We start from the raw sequence: 22208 nt of genomic DNA on the forward strand, positions 1-22208 counted from the left end.
GTTACATGATCAGACTTATGCTTCAGGAAAACTACTTTGACAGCTGAATGGAGTATAGATTGGCATAGATAGAGACTTGAGGCAAGCAGACTAAGCAGAAGGCTATTACAATCCAGGCAATAGGTAACAGAAGTCTGAACTATAATGTTGGATATGTAAATAAAGAGAAGGGGATTTAAAAGAGAGATATTTATAGAGGTAGCCATCACAAGATTTTTCAGGAGATTGGTTACATGAAGAGACTGAGAATAAAAGAGTCAAAAATGAGACCAGTTGTGGATCTAGGAAGTTGGAAACATGATGAGGACTTTGACAATAAGAAGAAAACTGGGGAAGGAGATAATTTTAGGGGAAAAAATAATCAATTCTGTTACACTACTTTATGAAGGGAAGATTGTGTGTTTGTGTGTGTGTGTGTGTGTGTGTGTGTGAGAGAGAGAGAGAGAGAGAGAGAGAGAGAGAGAACGAACGAGAAATTGATAATAAAAAAGGGGGTCAAGGATCAGAGTGAAGGAAGAGATGGGAGATGAGGTAGATATCTAATCTAAAGTTGTGAGACAAAAAAGTGAAAAGAGAGAACTCAGTTTTTTTCAATAAAATATGAAGCCAGATCCTACTGATTAAGTCTTGTAGGTACTGAACAGAGAGACAAGGTTTCAAATTGCCAATTTGGAAAATTAAATGATGAATCAATCAGGGAAGGGTAGAATGATTGTTTTGCTACAGTAAGGTCCAGTTGTTAGTGAGTAACAAATTTATAATGGAGCCATTGGACAGAGTTTATGATTTCTTCCATATTAATTCAGTAGTATGTGAATAGGAATAGGAAAGTCACAACTTCAGTAGGTCATAAAAACAACAATTTAGGAGATTCAAGAGTAGAGAATAATGCAGAGTTGAAGTGGTCCACCAATGGGTTAAGTTAAGGAAGACAGTGTCTTGGAGAGGGGGGTGAAAAACAGAAAGGTGAAAGGAATGAAAGTCATCATAAGGTATAAGAAAGGATGAATAATAAAAGATGATGATCACATAAAGGAATTTTAGAATTCATAAACATGGAAGTTAAATATTTGTGGGTGTTGTAAGATCAAAGGACTTGATTATCTCAGTAGAATGGGAAAAAACTAAGGGAATGGGGAATTGAATAGATAAAGGAAGTGAGAAATTAAGACATTTGTGAAAGAATCACTATGTGATGGAAATAGCATTGAAATTAAAGTTAAGAGAATAATAATTTCATTTTAGTTCTGATACTTATTAGCTGTGTGTTTGGACAAGTTATTTCATTTCCAGCGAATTTCTATTTCTCCAACTGTAAAATGGGAATAGCAATAGTTATATAGCCTATATTAATATTCCTGTTGACTATCTTTTTCTCCCAATACCCTTCTCCTTGAAGACAGCCTATCTGATAAAAGACACTGACAGGAATTCTCTGACTCTGATGATCTGATAATTTGCTAACAGAAGCTTGCAGAAGACTCACCATCCCAAGGCAGTCTTGTCTTATGCTAAGAGGAAATTCCATTTCATATTATCTTGTGTTGTTTGTATATCTTGTCTATAGTTTACCCTTTTCTTGGGACATTGTGTTTTGTTTGTGTGTTTCCATGAGAAGGGAGAACAGTGATAGGGAACTTCACTGGTTTGAGTTTGGTTATGGGCAACAAAGAAAAAGAGAGAAACTTCCACCTGATTTGGTTAAGTTCACTAAAGAAGAATTTATAACTTGACTTCTGAGAATTGTAAGGAACATGAACTACTTTTTCCTTTTACTGCTTCACCCACCCTTTGGTAAAATGATTGTGAAGCATGGGAGTGAAATAAGATCATATTTTTAAAGTACCTATATGTGTTAGATGTATGCTATTAGTAAAATTATCAAAGGTTGCATTTTTCTCCAATCCAACAGAAAATGAAAATAAAAATAATTTTCTAAATAAATATATTTGATAGGATTAGGGATTTATTCTAAAGAGAAGGGGGTATATTGAAATCAAAGAATAACTTTCATGATATTTTCAAGTAAACTCATCTCTGAACACAGTATATCATTGAAACAATGTTAAATACTAAAGAAACCTCTGAATTAAGAAAATATTCTCCCAGTTATATTGAAGGAAGTTCAAAAAAAGAACAAATCATTATTTTTTATTGAATTCATCTGCTTGTAGAAAAATTTAAAAAGCACTTTAGAACCACAGGACTCCAAAGAAAGCAAAACTAATCTATGGAGGCAGTAGGTTATATTAGAAAAGAACACTGGATTTGGTACCTTGAGACCAAGGTTCAAACTCTTGCTCTGTCACTTAATTGGTGAGACCTTGGACAAGTCACTTCAGCAAGCCATAGTTTATTCATCTGTTAAATGAGGAGTTCAGTCTATATGATCTTTAAAGTTCTTTCACTTTCAAAATCCAATTTTCCATTTATTGCTAGAGAATTATAAAGTTAACCCCAAGGAAGCAGATTTTTGTCTGATAGTATTTTTTGCAACTTTCAGTGATTGATTCTCTGTAATTCCATACAGTGTTTTCTTGACAAAGAAACTGGAGTGACTTGGCATTTCCTTCTTCAGGTCACTTTCCAGATAGGGACACTGATATAAATATGCCTAAATGACTTGCCCAGAGTCACCCAGTTAGCAAATATCTGAGGTCAGATTTGAACTCAGGAAGAGGAATCATCATGATTCCTGATCTAGTACTATATCATCAGCTATTCTAACCACTGTTACTAAAATTTAACAAAGGATTAGGGTACCATTTGAAACATTATTATTATTATTATTTAGAGAAGAAATTTAATAAGATCATCTAGCATACATTTCCACATGACTTACCATAATTTCTCTCTCTCCTTGTCTCTCTCTGTGTCTTTGTCTCTGTCTGTCTCTCTGTCTCTCCCCCCCATTTCTTCTCCTTCTCTCCTCTGAACATATATACTTTCTTCACCTATCATGTAAAACATGAGACCTCCTAGAGTCAATTACATTTTTTGTGTATCTTTGTCTTGTCTTCATCTAGACTGTAAGCCCCTCAAAGGAAGGAACAATACCTTTTATTTCTTGGGATTTTTCCTACTGGCTACAACAAAGGACTTGGTAGAGAGTAAACAATTAATATAAATGATTTTTGATTGGTTGAATTGTTTCTCCCTGTTCTGAGCATTCACATTCAATCTTTAGTTAAGCCATATGTTGCTGTGACACCAGAGTCCTGCCAGGGACAAGAAATATTCACATTTATTTTATCCCTCTCTTTCAATCATTCTCCAGGTGATCACATATGTGGATTTTTCATTTGTCACTTCATTTATTCAAGATAGATAGCAAGGTAACAGTGAATGGAAAGGCTACTGGACTTGTAGGCAAAACCAATTCAACCACTAACTAAACTGTGTGACCTTGGGCAAGTCAATTATCTTCACTGGGACTAATTTTCCTCACATGAAACAGTGAGATAATAATCCCTGCTCTATTTCCTTCATAGGACTGAAGCAAAGATCAAAGAAGATAGTGCAGGTAAAGAACTTTGTTACCATAAAGCTGCTCTGGGAATGTGAGTTATTATTATTTCCCTAAGGCATTACTTGGTTGGCTTTAAAGTTAAAGATGTGTGTTAAGATAAGGAAAATTAGATGCAGCCTCTTTAATGAAATATTGTATAATACAGCTGCCTTGTCATTTTCAAACTGGCCCACAAAAATCTCCTTTATAGCACACACTCAAGTTTGAGCAAAGATTCTAAACGTTTTCTATTTCTATGGAAATGAAGATATTATATCATAGATCACAGATTTCAGAGTTTTAGAGCCAGAAAGAGGAATCCTAGAGATCACATAAACTCAGGTCCCTTATTTTACTTTAAGAAAACTGAGAACCTCTAAGGGAAAGTGACCAGCTCTAGGTCAAGGAGTATTTTGTTCAGAAGTTAAATAAAAGCAAATCAGGAAAATTCCTATGGTTCTCTAGCTATTAAGATAGAATTGCTTAGCCAAAGACCCACAGTCTCTGGCCCATAAGATTATTCTGGAAGACTCTACTCAATGACACAGTGGGAAGTGCTCAGGAAGACTATGGAGTCTCAAATCTGATGTATCTTCTCTTAGGTAAGTGATGTCACCTCTCTGAGCCTCAGTTTCCCTTTTCTTTAAAAGGAGGATATCAATACTTGCACCAAAGCATAGTAAATAGAGGTATAGTCTTCAAGTCAGGAAAATTGGGTTAAATGAAGCCTCTAACTCACACTAGCTGGGTAACACTGGGCAAGTCACTTGTCTCACTTCCCCCAAGTAATTTCTATGAGTATGTAATTTATAGATGAGTTGTCAATCCCTATAGGTGGAGGGAGTTTCTATACTAGAAATGAAATAAGTCCATACTAAAAATAGCAATAATAAGAATTGTTTTGTAAAAAAAATGGTAAATAGCAAAGTATGAGTTTTTAAAATGTATATTCTGGCAACCTGTGGACAGATTCATAACTGAAAATATCTGTTAGAGTCCAATTTTTCAGATGAATTCCAAGATACCAGACCTAAACAATAATTTGACCAAAAGGTAAAATAGGAATGTTTTACCTCCAAGATTTATATGTCTAAAGTTGGAAGAAACCTACAAAATCATATAGTCTAATCCCTTCATTTTGCTGCTGAGGACAGAGACACCTGGGGACATTAAGTGACTTGTCCAAAGTTCTAGAGATAATAAGCATCAGAGGACTGTTGCTTACATTACTAGACCACAGTTTTATGAAGAACATAAATAAAAATTAATCAAAGCTCATTTTAGAAATGTTAATTCTGTTCATTGAAAGAAGAAATATAGCATTATTTCTCTTTTTAAATTTTTTTAAGTCCCCCATTAAAAGAAGTGCTAAATGTATAGTTGATAGGAGTAACTACTTTAGAATGAGTATGACTAAATGCTTTCAAGACGCTGATTAAATCACACATAGACACCATTCCTAGTGGAAGCCTTGATTTAACCAGATGGGAACAGCTGGCTCCCACTCAGTGGGAGGATGTGAATACAATTACCAAAAACATTCAGTCTGTTGTGTCTAGTTCAATGCCTTTAGATGACCTCAAACATAGCATTATAAATTTTCCCACATATTGTAAAGGCTTTTATGACATTTCAACCAAATGTCAAGATTCTGATATCAAAAGATAGCATTTTCAATAAAAAGAATGCATTTAATTTCTCATATCCTAACAGATACCAGCTAACCTAGACCTGAAAGCATGTCTTGTTAATAGTTTAATAGTGATTATACTCAATTTGGACACATTCAGAGAAAGGAAATGAAAGAATTCCTCTCATTCTTTCTCTCCCCCACTGGCAAATCCACTTACACATGAAAGGGAGCACAAAATTCTGTGCCACCACTTAGAATTTCTGAAAATCTTGATATGGTTAAAATTTGTGCAAATAAATATGTGTTAACCAAGTCCTTTAGCTAGATATTTCACTGTAGGGTAGCTCAAATCAAAAACAAAAACTAAAATCACTTTTACTTTTCATTTGCAAATGCAATTGTAATAAAAGAAGAAAATAATTGTTTGGTGCTACATTCTACCACATAGTGAAAAAAAAAGAATAATCAATTGACAAACTGCATACTACATTCTGGCAATGTCAATCAATACAAACTAAAGAAAGATGTCTAGCCTTTTAGGTTAGGAGAGGCAAGAATAGGAGAGGTATTTCAAGGATTTAAGGAAGAACTTAAACAAAAGCTATGCAGAATGTGGTGATATCAGCCAGTTATGATCTGTACCACTGAAAGGAGGGCCCATATTGATGAGATCATATCTCTGTTACTAAATGAAATAAGATATCTACCATAGACACCTAAATTGAATTGCAAAATCTTTGCCAAAACAGATTTGGAGATTCCTTCAATGACTTTGTGAGAGTAGATGTTTTGTGAAGTTAATAGTAATAGTAATAGTCTCCTCAGAAACTTAGCTCTTTCATTCTACTTTTCATGAGGTATTCAAATCTACTGATAAGAAAACTTATAAAATACTTCAACCTCTTTAACATAATGGAGAGGTTTAAAATTATTACTAATAAAAGAAACCAAAGCACCATATTGCAAGGTTCATTTGTATATGATGAATCAAATAACAAGGCTAATTTTTGTTGTTGATTCTGACCACAAGTCTTACTAATTTATTAGAACCAGATGGTCATTGATGTAGCTTTCATATGAAGCATTACTTTAAGGTTAATGGACAGAGGTATATCCAGAAGATAAAGTACATTATGACCTAGATAAATGCTGGATGTCTTATTTAACCAGCAATCAGCCAGCCCAATATAAATTTATTAAGGAATTTCTGTGTCTAAAACTAGAAACAAAGTGCTGTAGAAACAAAGAAAGGCAAAAACAGCTCCTGACCTTAAGAAACAGCTCACATACTAATGGGAAAGATAGCATATAAATAACCAGGTAATTAAAGATTAGAAAAAAGTAACTGGAAAGCAGAAAGCACTTGCAGCTTAGGAAAAACTAGAAAAGGCCTTCTGTAGAAGGTAGCATTTGTTTTGAAAGAAGTCAAGGGAACTAAGAAGCAGAGGTGAGGGGACAGAACATTCCAGGCATCAGAGGTGGTCACTGTAAAGGCACAGATACAGGAGATGGAGTACATAGTGTGAGAAATAAGACATTTAATATTGGGGGGGGGGGTAGAAGTACTTATTAAGCACTTACCATGTATCAGAAATGTTGCTAAGCATTTTACAAATATCATCTCATTTGATCTTCATCATAATCTTGGGGTTAAATATTATTATTATCCCTATGTTTCAGTTGAAGAAACTGAGGCAGACATGACTTAAATAATTTGCTTAGTGTCAAATAGACAGGAACTTTCTGAGGTCAGTTTTAAACTCAGGATTCCCTAATTCCATATCCAATCACTCTATCCAGTGTGCCATCTAGCTGCCTTCTTTTCCTATATAAGAAAGCCAAAAATGACTGGATCATAGAGTAAGTGGAAGAAAGTGGAAAGGTTGTAAGTAGTAAGATAGGAAAATTTTTAATTACCAAATAGAGAACTTTATAACTGCTTTTGGAGAGAACTGCCAAGAGAATTTGTTGAATAGGGGTTGGGGTAGGAAAGGATGACATAATCAGCCCCATATATATCACCATGCAGTTAAATTGAGAAAAAAACAAAAGTGGGGAATGATTTGATGCAAAGACATTCATTAGATATGTTAGTCCAGGTTCAGAGTTGAAAAGACCCTGAATTAGAATTCTGGCAAGTGAAAAGAGAAAGGGATATACAGTTAGATACCAATCAGTGCAAATAATGAAGCCCCTAAAGTGATAACATATTTAAGTTTACATTATTGGAAGTCATAGCATAATAAAATATAATGGTTAATGGAAATATGAAGGGGTAATTCAAATAATGCAACCATTATAAGAGATTCATCATCCATACTAATTGGTACCTAGTTGATTAGGAGAGATATTGTGACAGAGAAATGACAAGATTTGGTAATGACGGGATATATGTTTTAAGTGAGAGTGAGGAATTGAGGATGACATAAAGGCTGCACTTTGAGCTTTCTATAACAGATTGTGAAATTCAGAATATGGGAGGTAAGCTCAACACCAGTGATGCCCTAATTACCTTCACTCCCTCTGACATTTGTGCCAAATAGCTCATTTTAAACGACTTACCTTCCTCTGAATTTTTTTAAAAACCAAAATCTACTATCTCTATAGATAGCAAAGCATAATCCAGATTGTTATAGGTGGATAATGAAGCATTATTTGATTGACTAATTAATACACTGCTAACACAAAATCAGAAAATCAGCACCAAGGACAGCAGCAGCTAGAACAATCACCACTAAAACAGGGGGAAGCCATAAGGTCAGTTATAGGTGTGTTTCATTATGCAACTTTGATGTCAGCATTCAGAGGCAATCTATATATGTGTGGAAAAGGAAAGGTTGCTTGAAGTTAGGTGGGTTAAATTGTTTGCAGAGTCAAAGTCTCACTGAGGTAAGCACCCAGGAATTAGGAAGGGAGCTACTGCATTATGTGACTTTTCAAAGGCAGGAGAGGTACACCTGTGTGTCTTGCTCAGGTTCCTTGTGGCAGAGCTTTGTATCATCCCAGGGGTTTTCATACAATAAGGGAATCTGAGGATTGGTTCAAAAAACCCTTTCAAAGATAGCCTTGACTGCAGAGATTGTTCTGAGACTCTGTTCTGTAATGCTAAGAGTTCTGTAGTTTGAGGGCTCAGCTATACCGGCTTAAAGAATCTGTAATGCAATTCTTTAAAGTCTATGCCAGGGCTCTTCATAATTTTTTTATTATAGACCATTTTGGCAAACTGGTAAAGCCCATGGACCCTTTCTCAGTATCATGTTTTTAAACAAATGAAAGAAATACTAAATTTCAATAAGAGGCTTGTGAAAATAAAGATATTATTTTTCCCCCAATAAATTCACAGAACTCTTAAAATCTATCCATAGACTCCCTTGGCAGAGTCTGTGGACACAAGGGTAAGACCCAGTGCTAAAAACTAAAGACCTAGTTGTTAGAAGAATGGATTTTTCTGATTATATAATTTTAAAAATAAACCCAAATTGAAAAGGTCTTTCCTGTAAGTTAGCTCCTGCTTAAATGACCAGAACCAGGGAAAATGATGTTTGCCAAAAAAATTGCTTTATAAGAAAACAAACTATGATTCACACATAGAAATATAACTGTTGTTATTTTAGCTACTGATACTCAGTCACATCATATGCTTCATCTCTGTCTATGGCATTGGCAAGCATAAGACAGACTAATAAAAATTTTGTGGGTTGAGCTCAAGCTTTGCTAGGAGGAAAATTTCATCTAGAATTTCTCTCTAGGATTTCAGGTTAATACACATTGTCTTGGCTCAACCTACTACATCTAAAAGGGAACAAAAGCATGAAAGAGAAATGGTGTTAGAAAGAGAAACAGAAAAAGTATGAGTATGTATGCACACACACACATGCTTGGTAGGATGCACTGGTCTGGAACAGGTGGGCTGAGGGACAAGATTATCAATTGAGTACAACCTCAATTACAGACTAATCTAATGTATACCCAAGTACATTATCACAATCCAATAAACATCTCTTTAGAATTAAGCAATTCCAATTTGCTTTAATTTCAGTGTGCATGTGCTGAGTTTCTGATAATACCCCCATCAAAATTAGTGCAAGTGCCTTTGAGTCACTGATCCATACAATCCAGTATAAGATGAAGTGCAACCCGTTCCCTGCAAATCAGTCTTTTATATACTTGCTTATGAAAGGGACCATGACAGGGTCCTTTTATATGATGGAGAATATTCTTGTCTTTCACTCTCACCATTTTTCTTGATCATGTTCAGCTGTTCCACCTGTCCATTTATGCTGATATCAATGACTCCATCTAGACTCTATTCTGGTACAAAGAATCTCCTCACTCTAGACAGTCTGGTTCTTTTCTATTCTAAGGGATCAGAACAATCTTTCCTTTATGAAAGAGTATAGAAATATTTATAAAATCCTTCTGTGAAGAGGTTTACAAGTCATCTTAAGGAAGACTCATCAACCAGGATTACAAAGGATTTTCATAGAATCACAGATTCAGAGTTAGATAGAATCTCAGATGTTATCAAGTATGAGCCCCCCTCATTTTTTCAGATGAGAAAAAATGAGGGCTATAGAGGTCAAGTGACTTACCTAGCAACACATGATGTTTTAGGCATGATTTCAATTCAAGTTTTCCTGGTCTTCAGTCTAATACCATATTGTCCCTATTCAACTCTTATTTGAGATCTTCCTCTGAAGAATCCCTGTGTCTGTGCACATCAGTGAATAAAAGTGGGGTTTTCACTAGTCTTCCATAATCAAAATGGCTCCCCAGACATAGAGTTAAATAATAGCTATTACATCAATATAGAGTTTGATTGAATATAAGAAGCAATTTTTCAACAGAGCTGACCTAAAATGGAAAGGGTCATTAAGTTAGGTAGTAAGTTTCTCATCTTAGGAAGCCTTCAAGCATAAGTTGAAAGTTAATGGGCAAAGTGTTAGATTAATTCATGCTTCAGGTGTGGACTGGACTAGATAGACTCTAAAGTTTCTTTCAACTCTTATATTCTATGATTTTGTATAATGCAACAGGTATGACCATTTATATAACAATTATATAATTTTTTCAAAGTACTGTTCAATTCTTCTTGGATCTTTATGCTTCTGTGAAATAAGTCGTTTGTGGATTAGGAAACCAACCCTTCCACATTTTTACCGCCTCAGTCTAATTCAACACATATTACTTTGTGCCTAGCACTATACTAGGCACCTGGGAAATATAAAGTAGAACTAAGACACAATCCCTGTCCTCCTGGAGATCACAGTCTACAGAGAAGACAGGACTGATAAACAGATAATTATAGTAACAGACAACTCTACAAGGTCACTTCATTTTAAGAGATGCAATGATAATGGTAACATCACAAATCCATGAGGGGTGAAATTATGACCATATTACAGAAAGTAACTGAGGCATAGCAAGGTTAAACAATTTTCCCAAGAACCCACTGATACAAGGTTAGTGGTAAAATCTAAGTCTTTCATTGGGATTCTGACTTTTAACCCACATACCTGTTTGATACTGAAAGGCACTGGAAGTTCAGGGGAAAAAAAACAAAGTAAATCAATCCCAGGGACAATGTTTTGTCCCCAGAAACAGATATCCAATGAATTTTTTCTGATTTTTTTAAACTTCTATTCAGGAAGAAAGATCAATATTTTACTAACATTTTTCACAGCATGTAAGGATGATTGTATCAAAGTACTTTGTCTCCTTGCTCAGCCACCAAAATTGCCCTTTAAGAAATAATTGTGGTGAGTCATTCTTTATGACACATCCTTCTCTAAAGTGCCTCTTTTTGCTTCCTTTAGATGGACAATCAAGATACTGGCCTTTCCTCTGAATGATTTTTCCCTTAGATGGCAAATCTAGTCAAGGTTCTTGGCCCTTTGTGTGCTCCATGACCTTTCCATAACTTCAATTTTTAGCTTTTGCCAGAGGCTTCTCCCATATCCACCTTGCACAACTGGCAGGCTTTTCTGTCTGAATAACTGACTTCTAGAGATAGAAGTCATTCTATCTATTCTACCATTCCTGGGCTGAGGTTTACTGTGACAGGCTTAACCTTCTTACTGTGGCATATCACCAGTGTCCTATCACCCAGCACAATTTTGTCTGAGCTCAGCTAAGAACCCTCTTAAATAGGCTCCTGATGTGGAAGGCCTACCTGGTAGGCAGGGAGCTGAACAGCCATTATCTAGAAGCTTGCTCTGCCTGGAGAAAAATTGGTTTCTTTTCATTTTCCAATTGGAAAATCAGAAGAGGAGAAAATTAAGGACATGTATATATAAGGCTCAAATTTAGCCTTTATGTAGCAAACTAATTTTTTTTCCTTTAGAGTAGTAAGTTCTGATAATTTAGACAAATGATAAATTAATGTGTGAAACCTTTCCTGCTAAAGTCTAGCTTGTAACAACTGGTATACCCAGTGACAGGGGGGAAGGTTGAAGTATTATGGTATATTAATCTATTAAAAATATCATGGCAGCACCACAAAGAGGACAAACACGAATAAGTCAAATAAGTATATAAAGACCTATGTGAAGTGATGCAAAGCAAGGTCAGCATAATAAGAATGTCATACATACCAACTACGACTTGATAGTTCCAGAAGAATAAATAAATAAAACACAAAGGCAATGGATGCAGACCCAGAAAAGGATCACAGAAAAAAAGACCTAATTTTGCTCTAATTTGAATTCTTTTTCTTAAACTACAAGACACTAAAATTTTAGGATTTTACTTGAAAACCTACTGACTCTTTGACTTGATCATTTATTTACCAGAGCATTATATTAGACTGTGAGACTCTTGCAGTTCAAGGTTATGGCATTCTTTTTATTTGTGTCTCTAGCACCCGGCACAATTTCCATTATATAATAAGCTTACACATTAATTGACTTAATACTTACTGATTGATCAAGATAATAAAAATAAATATTAGGAAAAGAAACATAAAGATCTAATTCTTAGGCCACATAGAGTTGTGGAAGAATCAGTTTAGTAATCCCTAGCCCTTTTTCCACAGTGGACCTATTCCTTAGGAACCAAGTCACCCTTTAGCTTATTTCTTCAAGTGGCTGCAGAAGATTATGTGAAATCTGCATCCTCACCCTAACCTCATCCCAATAATAAAAATAGGAATATCTTACATCTTACCTATTTTTGTGGGCAGGCAAGGCCCAAATAAGAACGCTTGATACAAACACTGCTCAGGTGGAAAATATAATAAGTATAATTCAGTACCTATTTGAGAATATAAACACATGCATATGCACATACATCCTCATGCACAGAATGAGTGGAGCACAAAGAGGTGACAATCATCTTCTTGGTCTAGAGCAGCCAGGAGATAAACTGACTAATGCTCTAATTTAATCTCATTTGGGGAAGGGAAATACAGGAGTAAACTGAAGACAGGGATATGCAAATTAAAACTCATAAGGAACTGGTCTGAGTTATCATAAATTTCTAACTGGCCACCTGACCTGAAGGTAATGTGCTTCAGAGACAGAAAATTAAGGAAGGGGAGAGTGAATTCAGATTTTTCTATAGTTCAGATAAATTGTACTAAAAAGATTCTAATCTTACAGTATGTATCATTGCTTCCACCACATTAATATAAACTAACAGGAGGAGGGGAGGGTTATAAGAAACAAAATCAAAAACTGTACCCTTGTGTCTACATAATCACAAAAATTATATGGGGTAAAGGAGGTTATGAGATCATTAATTAATGATGATGATGATGACAGCAAAAACAATGGGTCCCCAAAGAGGTTAATTTACTTCCTCAAGGCTAATCAGTGTTTCTGATACCAATTCTGGCATTCTTTCAAATATATCATACTGGTTCAGATTCATGGCAATGACAAGTTCCTGCTTTTATTTAACTCTGTGCTCCCATACTAAAATACTTAATTGCCAATATTATTTCCATACTCTAACACTTATGCTCAATCCTAACTAATCTTCACCAAACATTCCAGAATTCTGCCAACTCCCTTGCCATTCCTAAAGTTCACCCATCTCAATGGAATTGCAATTGACTCACTACCATTTCAAGATAACCCACTGGCAGTGAAGCCTAAGAATGGAATTTTCCTGACAATGATGCTACTGTCTCTTTCCAGTTCTTCAGCATCCCAACCTGCTGATCCTCCTGAAACCATTAAATAAAACCTAGGATATTAGTTAAGAGAAATATAAGAGTATGAAATTATCTCAAGAAAGTGATTGTAATACTTTTCCAAGGCTCCACTCTGATATCTTAAGGGAAAAAGTACATTTCTCCCCCATCCAGTTGACCACAAGTTAATTGTTTCACTTATTAAGATTAGAGGAAAAGAATAAAACTGGAGAAACTTACTAGCTAATATACTACTACTTCAAAACCATCTCCTAGGGTCAATCCAAGGGCATATAAGCAAAAGGGAAAAAAAGATCTCAGAATTACAATTCTCCAGACTCAAGACTTGCTCTCCTCCTTCACTATGATTAACCAAACTGACTTTCTCTCTTCACCATGAATAACATTCCAATTCCTATATCTATATCTGTGAATTCACTTTCCTCATACCTAGATTGCATTTCCTGGCCACTTTAGTCCCATAGATTCTTTCTCCCTCAAAGATGATGCCTGAGACTACACAAAGTCTGTTTTGATCTCTTCCATTTGCTAACTTCTTCCCTCTCAAACTGTCTTGCATTTAGCTATTTTACATTATTCTAGATATACTTAGAGGAATCCTTGTTGTCTTCTCTGTTAGAATCTGCATTTAAAGAAAGATTATTTAATTTGTTGTTTTTTGCATCCTCAGTACTTAACACAAAGTAGGTATTTGGCCAATGTCTGTTGATTGACTGCTCGAGAAGTGAAAAGAGCCATGAATTCCTATTCTTTAATTTTATAGATAAGAAAATGAAAACCAGAGGTTAAATGAATTTTCCAGGGTCACACAGGCTATGACAGCTAAGACTTGTATCCAAGTTCAAATTTCACCCTCTTTTCAGTATCTCTCATGAGATATAAAATTCAGATAAATTTCTGAAAAAAACTAATCAATTTTATTCATCAAATTCAATAAAAATAATCTATCCCCTGAGATTCAAATAAGTATGGAAATGATTGTCTAAGTTTTAGATGAAGATACAGGATATCTACCCTGGAACAAAGTTAAAATTTTTTTTCCTCCAATAGGCTATTATGAGGAGTATGGCTACTGGCAAAAAAAACTGTAGTATAATCTAGAATAAGCATTTTTGTTCCTTTCTTCATTTAGAGGTCTGTCTCTCTCTTTGGCTTCTCTCTCCCTCACTCACTCTCTCCCTCCTATTCCTCTATTTTCTATCCTTTTCCTTTTGTAGCCCTGAAACCTCTTGGCTGGCATTTCAAACTTCAGTGTGCATATGAGTGTGTGTGTGTGTGTGTGTGTGTGTGTGTGTGTTTATATGACATGTACCTCTATTTTTTGTTGCCTAATCATCAACTTCCAAAGTTTTCGATAAATGTACATAAGGAATCCTCATTATACTATTCTATCTCCACAGGGGTAATCTGACAAGAATGGATATAGTTTCCCTCTCACAGACCCTCAACCCAACCATCTATTTTATGTGTCCCTTCTTGTAATCAGAATCCGATATAAATAATTCTTAGTATGTTCTAGCATGAGCTTCCCTATGCAAAGTTATTGCTTGGCTGAGTAAATTTCTCTGTTTTTGAAGAGCAAAGATTCTGAGTGAAAATTTCTTCAAGTTATCATTATTTATATTATATTTTCCTCCTGTCAATTTGAAAAACTTGCATTCCTGTTTTTAAGGAGAGACCTCTACATATGCAAGTTATTAGGAACAATCTTCCAAAATGAATCTTTTTCAAGAATAGACACCTAAATTCATGATACGCAGAACATGGTCTTATGAACTGTGTCACAGTTCCCAGGAGGCAGCTTTGTTTTGTTTTCAATTGTATCTTATTTTTATTGGTCTTCTGCTGTAGTTCTTTCCACTGGTAGTCATTCATTGTATTATGTTATTGATTCATTCTGTATCAGTTCATAGATTATTCCCCATGTTCCTCTGAATGCTTCATATTCATTGTTTCTGAAGCATAATATTACTCTATTGCAGTCATAAAGAACAATTCCTTCCCCCCCTTAGAGGGGGACCCACTTTATATCCAGTTCTTTGTTGCCAAGATAAGTGATGCTATAAATGTGTCAGGGTATAGGAGATCTTTCACTTTATTTTAGACTTTCTCAGAATATATGCCCAGTATTGGAATCTCTGCATCAAAGGGTATAGACATTTTGGACAATTTTTAAGGGGGGTTTTGTTTTTGTTTTTGTTTTTTTTGCAAGGCAGTGGGGTTAAGTGGCTTGTCCAAGGCCACACAGCTAGGTAATTATTAAGTGACCAATTCCAGGGCTGGTGCTCTATCTACTGTGCCACCTAGTCACCCCCATTTTTGACGATTTTTAAAAATATAATTCCAGATTGTTTTCTAGAATAGTTAACAGCTTATTGTTAAAATTTTTAAAGAACTTTTTGCCATAGTTTTGAGTTAACTCCACTGAACTTTCCATATGTGCATTATGAGATTTTATTTAGATAGAAGAAAAAGTGGTGATAAGAAGTCATGTGAGCCCCTTATTTGGCCTCATGGAGGAGGAAGTCTGATGCCAAAAGGACAGAAAATAACCATAAGTTGCTTTAAAAATAGTACAATCTGAATATAAGAGAAATTATTAAAAAGTAGATGTAGAGCCATGGGATACTATCTCCTAGATACTTCTTCTAATTGTGGGTGTGAGAGAAAGTTCAAGGAAACATTTAGAGTAAATTAATAAAGTAAGTTGCAAGAAATTAGTAGAAGCCAATTACCTAGAACAAGGGAGACAAAATTCCATAATCCTTACCTTTATATGATTGTATCTAGAATGTTGAGTTAGTTCTTGAAGACCTTGCTATGATGGACTATATCCAAAGATGGGTAACCAGAAATTGAGACAAGATTTGAAAATATTTCACAGGTCAATAAATTGAAGGAACTGAGAATGTAGGGAAAAGAAAAGACTTAGAATAGCCAAAATCACTATTTTCAGGTATCTGAAGGACCATTGCATGGAAAAGACTTCAACTGTGTATCTCCAAATAAGAAAGCTAACACCAATGAATGGAAGTTACAGGGACAGATTTTGATCCAATGCAGAGATTTTTCACAAAATCTCTGAGATGTCGCCTAGTCTAACACATATGGAAAAGAAATCCTTCCACAATTGTCCAACAAATGTCATTCATTCTTTGCTTGAAAGTTTCCAGTGAGGGAAACTCTCTAACACTTAAGACAGACTGCCCCACCTTTGAGTTCTAATTGGTAGTAAGTTTTTCCTTTTATCAAGATGAAATTTGACTCTTTGTAATTTTTACCCATATTACCTAGTTCTGCTTAGTGGGTTCAAGTCCAGACCTCAAAGCTATCATCTGGGAAACAACTACTATTGAAAAAGGCACAGGCAACCTTATCAACTCATAAACGACTGTCGTTCATGGACCAGGTAAATCAGCCCTAGTTGAAATAATGAGGCACTCTGAGGGAGACACAGAGAATATCATGGGATAAGCAAGTCAAACAACCCTGGTCACATTGACCATCATATCTACAAAGGAGAAAGCCCATGAGCCTTTGAACAGCAATGTTCCTGACCTGATGTCCTCAACCATCATACTGAAAACAGTCCTCTGGAGTTTTAGTTTGGCAGTTGACCCCACAGGACACACTGTCAAATTGTTTAATAGTAAAACTTGATATAATGTTATCAGTGGGCATGGCATTGATATATACCTTATCTCTCCACATTAAAATGTGAATTCCTTGAAAGTAAGGGCTGTCTTGCTTTTCTATTTTTTTCTTTATTCCAGTTGGCTTAGCACAATACTTTAAACCTAGCAAGTACATAATAATGTTTTATTCATTTATTCATTCACTCTGTCTTCCATTTGATAGACTTTTAAATGATATGATCATCAATTTAGAACTGGAAGAGCTCAGATGCCATCTTGTTTGACCAGTTAACTTTATAGATGAAACTTGTCCAAAGTTGTAAAGGTAGTAAATGCCTACATCAAGATTTAAATCCAGTACTTCTTGACTCTGGGTTCAGTATCGTATCCACTACCTAAGCCACCTTTAATAAACATACTTTAATATGGCTAAGTTTTCTCTTTTCCAGGCTACCCAAGTCTTGTAACTTCACCTTTTTCTCAAAAGGCATGATTTGAAACCCTTTACTAGTATAGCTACCCTTCTTTGGATGCTTTTTGACTTATTAATTCTGTCCTTAAAAATATAATACCCACAACTTGACATAATAATCTACATATATTCTGATTGGTAGGGAACATCATTTATCTGGACTACAACATTATATCTCTTTTAATGCAGATTAAAGTTTTATGAGCTTTTTCAATGGATTTAGCTTAAATTTGAAGTTCCCTAAAGTCTCCAGGTTGAGGGATTTGGGATGGGAGGGGGTCCCAAATAAACTACTGTCAAACAAGCCTGCCCAATTTTGTGCTTGTGAAGTTGGTATTTTGAAATTGTGTTCTACTTTACATTTATCCTTTTTAAATGTCTTATTAAGCTAAGTCCCTCATTTTAGTCTTTCAAGCTCCTTCTGAATTCTAACATTGTTATCTAGTATCCAGAATCACTGCTCTAAGCACTGGGCCATCTAAAAATCCAAGTAGCACAACATCTGGGTAATCCCTATCATTGAGAAAAGTAATAAACAACATGGGACTAAGCACAGATCCCTGAGAGCCACTTTACTAGTTATAGTACCAATATAGTTCTAAAATGGTCTGTTCATCTATGCAATTTCAAGTCTGTCTTACATCATCTACTAACCCACATCTTCTCTTCTTCACTAGAAAACCATGAGACTTATTCACATTTTTTTTGCTAAAAAATTAACTTATTGTTATTATTCACGTTATTTGTTAAACTATTAACTATAGCATTTGCTTAATTGGCCAGCTGGGTAACACTATCAAAAAAGGGGGGAAACAAAGTCTATAATACAGTTCTGATTAAGTCATGCTACTTTTTTTCCCATAGCCATATTCTTGTTTAAAAATTCACTAACCATTCTATTATTAAAATAAGCTCGAATTGGGTCAGGAATTGAAGTCAAAGAGCACAAGTCTTCAGTTTGCAAAATTCTCTTTCCAGCTTTGAAAATGTAGTCTTCTACAGTCCTGTTATAACTATTCTGTTCTCTATGATCTTTCAAAGATCATTAGCAATCACATATAGCAGTTCTTTTAACACTGCAAGATATCCTCATCAAGGGTAACTTGAAGCATTCATATCTCCTCCCTCTTTATCCCACATTTCAACTCACTATTAATCATATTCATTATAGCTTTTATGACCCAAATATATTTTCCCTAGTGGAGTATACAGAAACAAAACAACATTGAGAAGTTCTCTGTTCAGCTTATTTAGTTCTTTAATCATTCTAACACAATTATTATAGTAATGTAAGCATATATTATGCCCATCATTCTTTGCTTCTACCTTCTCTATAAGTTTTGTTTTATTTAAACTAATTAATGAGTACCCTGTGCATCCACATCAGTTTATTTAGTTCACTTCTTTTCCTCATCAGAATTATTTCCTTTTCTATCTTCAAATTTTAAATCCTGTGAGTTTCCTACCACTACCCATTCCCACCTTCATTCCACAGTCAACTGGATCTCAGAGATACAAAATAGATTGCAACTTGTTTTCACTTCCTTTTCTATCCCAAGTAATAATGAGGAATGATCTTCCAAAGTTTACATAATTTCTATTTCATATAAATAGTTCTCCTTATTTTTGAAAACCAAATAAAGAATAGATTTTATTACTGTTGTTTCCTCTACCCTTTAAAATTATAATTAAAACAAGGAAAGAAATTATTAACTGCTCACCTTTTGGCAGAGTACATTCCAGCAGGTCACTGAATAACTGAAGTCTCCTATCACTACTATGTCATGCCTCCATGTCAAGTTTGTGATTTGTTTCAACTCCTCCTCTATGTCCTCTTCCTATCCAGGAGTTCCATAGTATACTCTACTATTAAGATGAAAACAATTTCTATTTCTGCCTACATTGATCTTCACTCACTCTCTACCACACTATCTTTCTCTGGTTTCTGGAATTCATCACATGAGTATATCACCTTACCATTCAATAAATAGAAGTGAATTAATGCTACTCTAGGATCATCTCAAGTTCTGATGTTCTATGAATCAGTCCACATTGCATCATTTAAGTCATAATCACTGGGATATCAAATAGACGTACCTATCTTAAATTTGACCACATTAGATCAGAATGCAAAGGAATTTTTTCAGGAAGTTTTTGACTTGTTTCTTTTGGAGATCTCTGTTGAGTTTGTTGAGTTCTTTTAAGTTTACTTTTGTCTACTTAATTGTTTTTCCCCCATGATTGAACTATCATTCCCCCAAATCTCCATGATTCACTGATATGCTTGCTTAAAATACAGCATTAGTGAGTTCACTGTGGTGGATCTAATTCCCCACACAGACCAATTATATTTATTCTTTTCCAGTACAAGAGACCATATCCTTAGCCCTAGTCAGTCATCTGCAAAAGAATATGGCTGGTCACAAGAGGAACTAAGCAAGAAGCAGTGGAGATAGTTTAGTGCAAACTCATATATACTCCTATCCATTTATCATGAATTGATGAATTGATGGAAAGATCATGGTACAGGGCTGAAGAAGGCTGCATTTTCAGAAATGGAAAGAGAATGAAATCAGTAAATTATTGGACAAAAGTCTTTGACTTCAATTTCCAAAACAATTCTAGGGCATATTAATTAATAACAGGATAGTCTGAAAATATATAGACAAGGATATGGTTGTGGGGTGAAAAGTGCAATGTTCAGAGCAGCAATAACACTGGATAACAGAGTCATGATTCAGAAGGAGTTTGAAAGGCTGGAACACAATAAAATGACATTTGACAAAGATAAATATAAAGTTATACATTTGGTTTCAAAATACTAACTTCACAAGTATAAGTTTGGAGAGTCCAATTTGGACCACAGTACATTTTCAAAACCCCCCTTAAAGTTTCCCAAAATTTGGAGATTTTGTGCTGAATCCACAGTATGATATAGAAATCTAAAAAGCTCATGAAATCTTAGTCTGTATACTTGGTGCTCAGTGAATATTATCTTTATATGTGATTATATTTAAGTGTTGTAAGTAGACTAAACTTCATTGTTTCATTCATTAAATTACATGATCCTATTATTCATATCAAGGAAGTTACATGGCTGTGACTTATATAAAAGCATAAACTTTTTAATTATTCATTACACAAATAAGGTGAAAACCCTTACTGTATACATAGTAGGGTGGTCAATTCCAGGAAAGATCCTAAGGTTAGCAAACACATAGTACCTGTTCTCAAGGAATTTACAGCCAAGAAAGGGTGTATAAGATTTCAACATAGATAGCTACCATACTAAATATTATATGATAAGTGAATTACAGGTTAACAAAGTTAATATTCAGCCTTCCTTAACTTCTTCACAGCCTTTCACATGACTTCTTTAAATCTTATATTGTTAACAAAAATATCTTTATTTTGTTTTTTTTTCAAAAATCAAGAGAGCAGAAGAGACAATAATGTCCCCATTCCATAACTCTCTCAACCACCAAGTTTTGTGAACAAAAATTCATTGTCCAGCTCCTTAGTTTTAAAAAAAGTTCTTCCATGGCAAGAACAATCTCTGGTGTTAGTCTGTTAGTCATTTGAAAGAATGAAATGGAGTCACATGAATCCCATACTTTCTGAATCACTCACCTTTTACTATTAATTCTGCATAATTAGAGACTCCAGAGCCACCATCGGAGCGAATGACACATCGGTACTTGCTGATGCTCCTCTGAGATGTATCGGCCACACTAACAGTAGCTGAAAATCTTCGATGGTTGACCACTCTGGTGACCATGAGGGCAGTATCTCTTCCATTCCATTGCTACCAGAGAAAAGAAAAATCACCTTAAGGGCTTGAATGGATTGCACTAAATACGAATTGATTCCCTTCACACTCCCCTACATTCAAAATCAGACAGCCATTTCTACACTTACTCTTTGGCCTGGATGAAAATGGGGTTCATTTTATTTACCCTCCTAGTTCTTGGTATATTTTGCTGAATAAATTTTGGCAGAAGTATTAGCATAAGAGTGCATGCACCTTACTGGTTAGGGATGAAGGCAAAGGCTCAGTAATCGCTGTAGTTTCACTCTGAAGCTGGACTGATTTGCTTTGTGAGCTAAGGTCAATCTTTTAACCCTTCTTTTACTTTTCTTCATCTGCAAAAGTGAGATAACAGACTTTACCTCGATACTGCAGGTCTGAACAAAGCATAAAGGTAAGCTAGTAAAAGACCATTCTTATCTGGAAAGCTCACTTTCTTGTAGCTGAAATTGACCTGATTGAGCTTCACAGCCACTGGTATACAGGTAGCATTCTGTTGTACAAAAATCTAAAGGTTTGGTTTTATATTTGTCTGTTTGTTTTTTGTTTGATTAACAAAGTGGAAAGAGTCCTAGATTTGGAGTCATAGGGTCTAAGTCTTTAACCTGGTTGTGACATTGCTTCTATGTGACATCAAACAAATTATTTTCTCTCTTTTGGCCTCAGTTTCCTCAACCATAAAATTCTCAACTGTAAAATGAGAGGATTTGACTAGATGACCCCTCAAGATCTTTACAATTTTAAATCTGAGATCCTACATCTATGTATATCATTTTCCAGGCTTATATGGGACTCCTTTAGAATTCCAAACTAATATGCTGAAATTGGTAACTTTATCACAGCATAGGGACAACATTTTATGCTTTTCTTCCAATGAAAAATAGCATTTTCTTTAGCTTTTCTTTACTTCTGTGTTATACTAAGAAAAGCAATTCTAGGCATCATATTTTAGGAAAGGCATTGACAAGCTGGTAATCATCCTGAGAAGGGGACTAGA

At 35.0% G+C, this 22208-nt stretch overlaps 1 protein-coding gene across 3 annotated transcripts in view; it reads right to left on the reverse strand.

Annotated features, from left to right (window-relative positions):
• PTPRT (protein tyrosine phosphatase receptor type T) overlaps positions 1-22208 on the reverse strand; it is a 1378737-nt gene that overhangs the window by 805007 nt on the left and 551522 nt on the right. For all 3 annotated transcript variants that reach the window (XM_074211996.1, XM_074211997.1, XM_074211998.1), the window contains one exon: positions 21034-21208. In XM_074211996.1, coding sequence (XP_074068097.1) covers positions 21034-21208 — 175 coding nt within the window. The remainder of the gene's footprint in view (positions 1-21033; positions 21209-22208) is intronic.

The sequence above is a fragment of the Macrotis lagotis genome, chromosome 1, assembly GCF_037893015.1.
Source record: "Macrotis lagotis isolate mMagLag1 chromosome 1, bilby.v1.9.chrom.fasta, whole genome shotgun sequence".
NCBI lineage: Eukaryota > Metazoa > Chordata > Mammalia > Peramelemorphia > Peramelidae > Macrotis > Macrotis lagotis.